A 1,879-nucleotide genomic window follows, 5' to 3' on the forward strand; every position below is an offset into this window, starting at 1 on the left:
TTACAGTAAAAAGAAAATGTAAAATAAAAACAAACATTTTTTAAGCAAAAATAATATGAAAGTAGTTTGAGAATCCTCATTCCTCCATAGAATCCTAGGCCAAGGTCACTTAAATTACCTTCTATAGAATTTATTACACAGAAAGCCCATTTACAATAGCACAAAGCTGAAGTTGTTTCTAATGCAGTGGCCCTCAGACTTTGCTGTGAATTAAGGTCACCTGGGAAGCTTTTACAAATCCCAGTATCCAGGTTGTACCCCATCCCAATTAGATCAGAGCCTCTGAGGGTATAGCCAGGCATCTGTAGTGTCTAAACCCCCAGTGATTCCAACATACAGCCAAGTTTGTGTGTTAATGATCTCATAATAGTTAGCCAATTGCATACTTATTATGCAATGAGAACAAGGACTTCACGAGGTTTGAGCACCACTGTTTATAATCTAAATCTCTGCATACTTTGGGGGACTGTCAGAAGATACACCTGGACTGTGGTTTGGAAAAGTTCTTGACAGAGATGGTGATAAATAGGGAAAACTGAACACACATCTCCTTGTGTCTACCTCATGTTTACCATTTCCACCCAGAGGATGGGACAGCTCTATATACCCTCTGCATTAACCTGGAAAATAGACATAGTGTGACAGTCCTGAAACGTCCCAATGTTAACATTTCATAGTCCTTTCATCATGATAACAAAGGAAATGCATTTGGGTGAATTCCCCCTCGGGGCTGCATAAGGGGGTACACAGAATATTCCCATTCAAAGCAAGATGGTAACTTTTTTGGAAAAAAGCACCTGTGCTGTGTAAGGTGGCAGATAATGGCCCATCTGTGCAGAGGAGCACTGGTTACATTGCAAACTAGTGACAGTGCATCTCTCTGAGCCCTGTCTGCTCTTTGTGATTTCCAGCTGGGGCACAGAGGACGGAGGAAAACCACATTTCCTCTTCTCACTCTTGATTTTACAGGTGGTAAATGTCACTGGCAACCAGGACATCTGTTACTACAACTTCCTCTGTGCTCACCCCTTGGGCGTCCTGAGGTAAACCTAGTCCTCTGGTTGCCCATGAGGCATTTAGAGATGCCTTTTTGTCTAATGTTGTGATTTCAGTTTTTAAAAATACTAAAAACAACTGTGGGAAACGACCCTATTCAAGGGTAAAAAGGAACTAAACCAAGAAGTTGAGACCAGGTATGCTCCTCCCGTTCCTGTATATGGTTCTCAGGAAACATTCCTAAGCATGCTGCCTGCTAAGATGAGAGCAGTGACATTTTTTAAAATGTCAGATCTCTAGCTGTGGTGGCATTTGTTCACAGGCATGAGCTGGCAGCCTATTGTCTCATTCGATCCATTAAATAACCTCATGAGACAGACATTACTACAATTCCTATTTTTAGATGAAGGCAGGTGAGGACTTGCTGAAGGTCCCTCAGCTGCTACCTAGCGCAGGACACAAACCCAGCCCTGTGGCCTCCCAGGCCATGCTCTAGCCACCAGAACTTGGTGACGGGGAAGAAGCATTGCCTGGGAGTTGGGAGTCTGGCTTCTTGCTCCAGAGCTGAACCGGCATTCGTTTCCTCAAATAAAGCTGCTGGCTATGATTGGCTGACACCTATCTGAAATTCACAATTAGAGAGCTGAACGTCGACACTTACGTGGGTCCACCTGTGAGAACTCACTCTCACAGTGTAGCTGAAACACTTGCCCATCTTTGAAGCAGCTGTCCTTCCCAGGACTCATACTACACAAATGCCATCGGGATATGAGAGGATGGGAGGGTGTTAGGAAGCCAAGCAGGCGCTCCTGAGAGGAAACAGACACATTGTCACAGGCTAAGTAAGCATCATAAAATGAAGGAGTTATGTTAAAGAGGATTT

The 1,879-nt window shown here is 43.9% G+C and overlaps 1 protein-coding gene across 2 annotated transcripts in view; it reads left to right on the plus strand.

Moving 5' to 3' along the window:
- The window catches only part of SIDT1 (SID1 transmembrane family, member 1), a 90,231-nt gene that overhangs the window by 67,707 nt on the left and 20,645 nt on the right, over positions 1-1,879 (plus strand). For both annotated transcript variants that reach the window (XM_011940576.1, XM_011940577.1), the window contains exon 15: positions 970-1,043. In XM_011940576.1, the coding sequence (XP_011795966.1) occupies positions 970-1,043 (74 nt within the window). The remainder of the gene's footprint in view (positions 1-969; positions 1,044-1,879) is intronic.

Source organism: Colobus angolensis, unplaced genomic scaffold, assembly GCF_000951035.1.
Source record: "Colobus angolensis palliatus isolate OR3802 unplaced genomic scaffold, Cang.pa_1.0 Scaffold190, whole genome shotgun sequence".
Lineage (NCBI taxonomy): Eukaryota > Metazoa > Chordata > Mammalia > Primates > Cercopithecidae > Colobus > Colobus angolensis.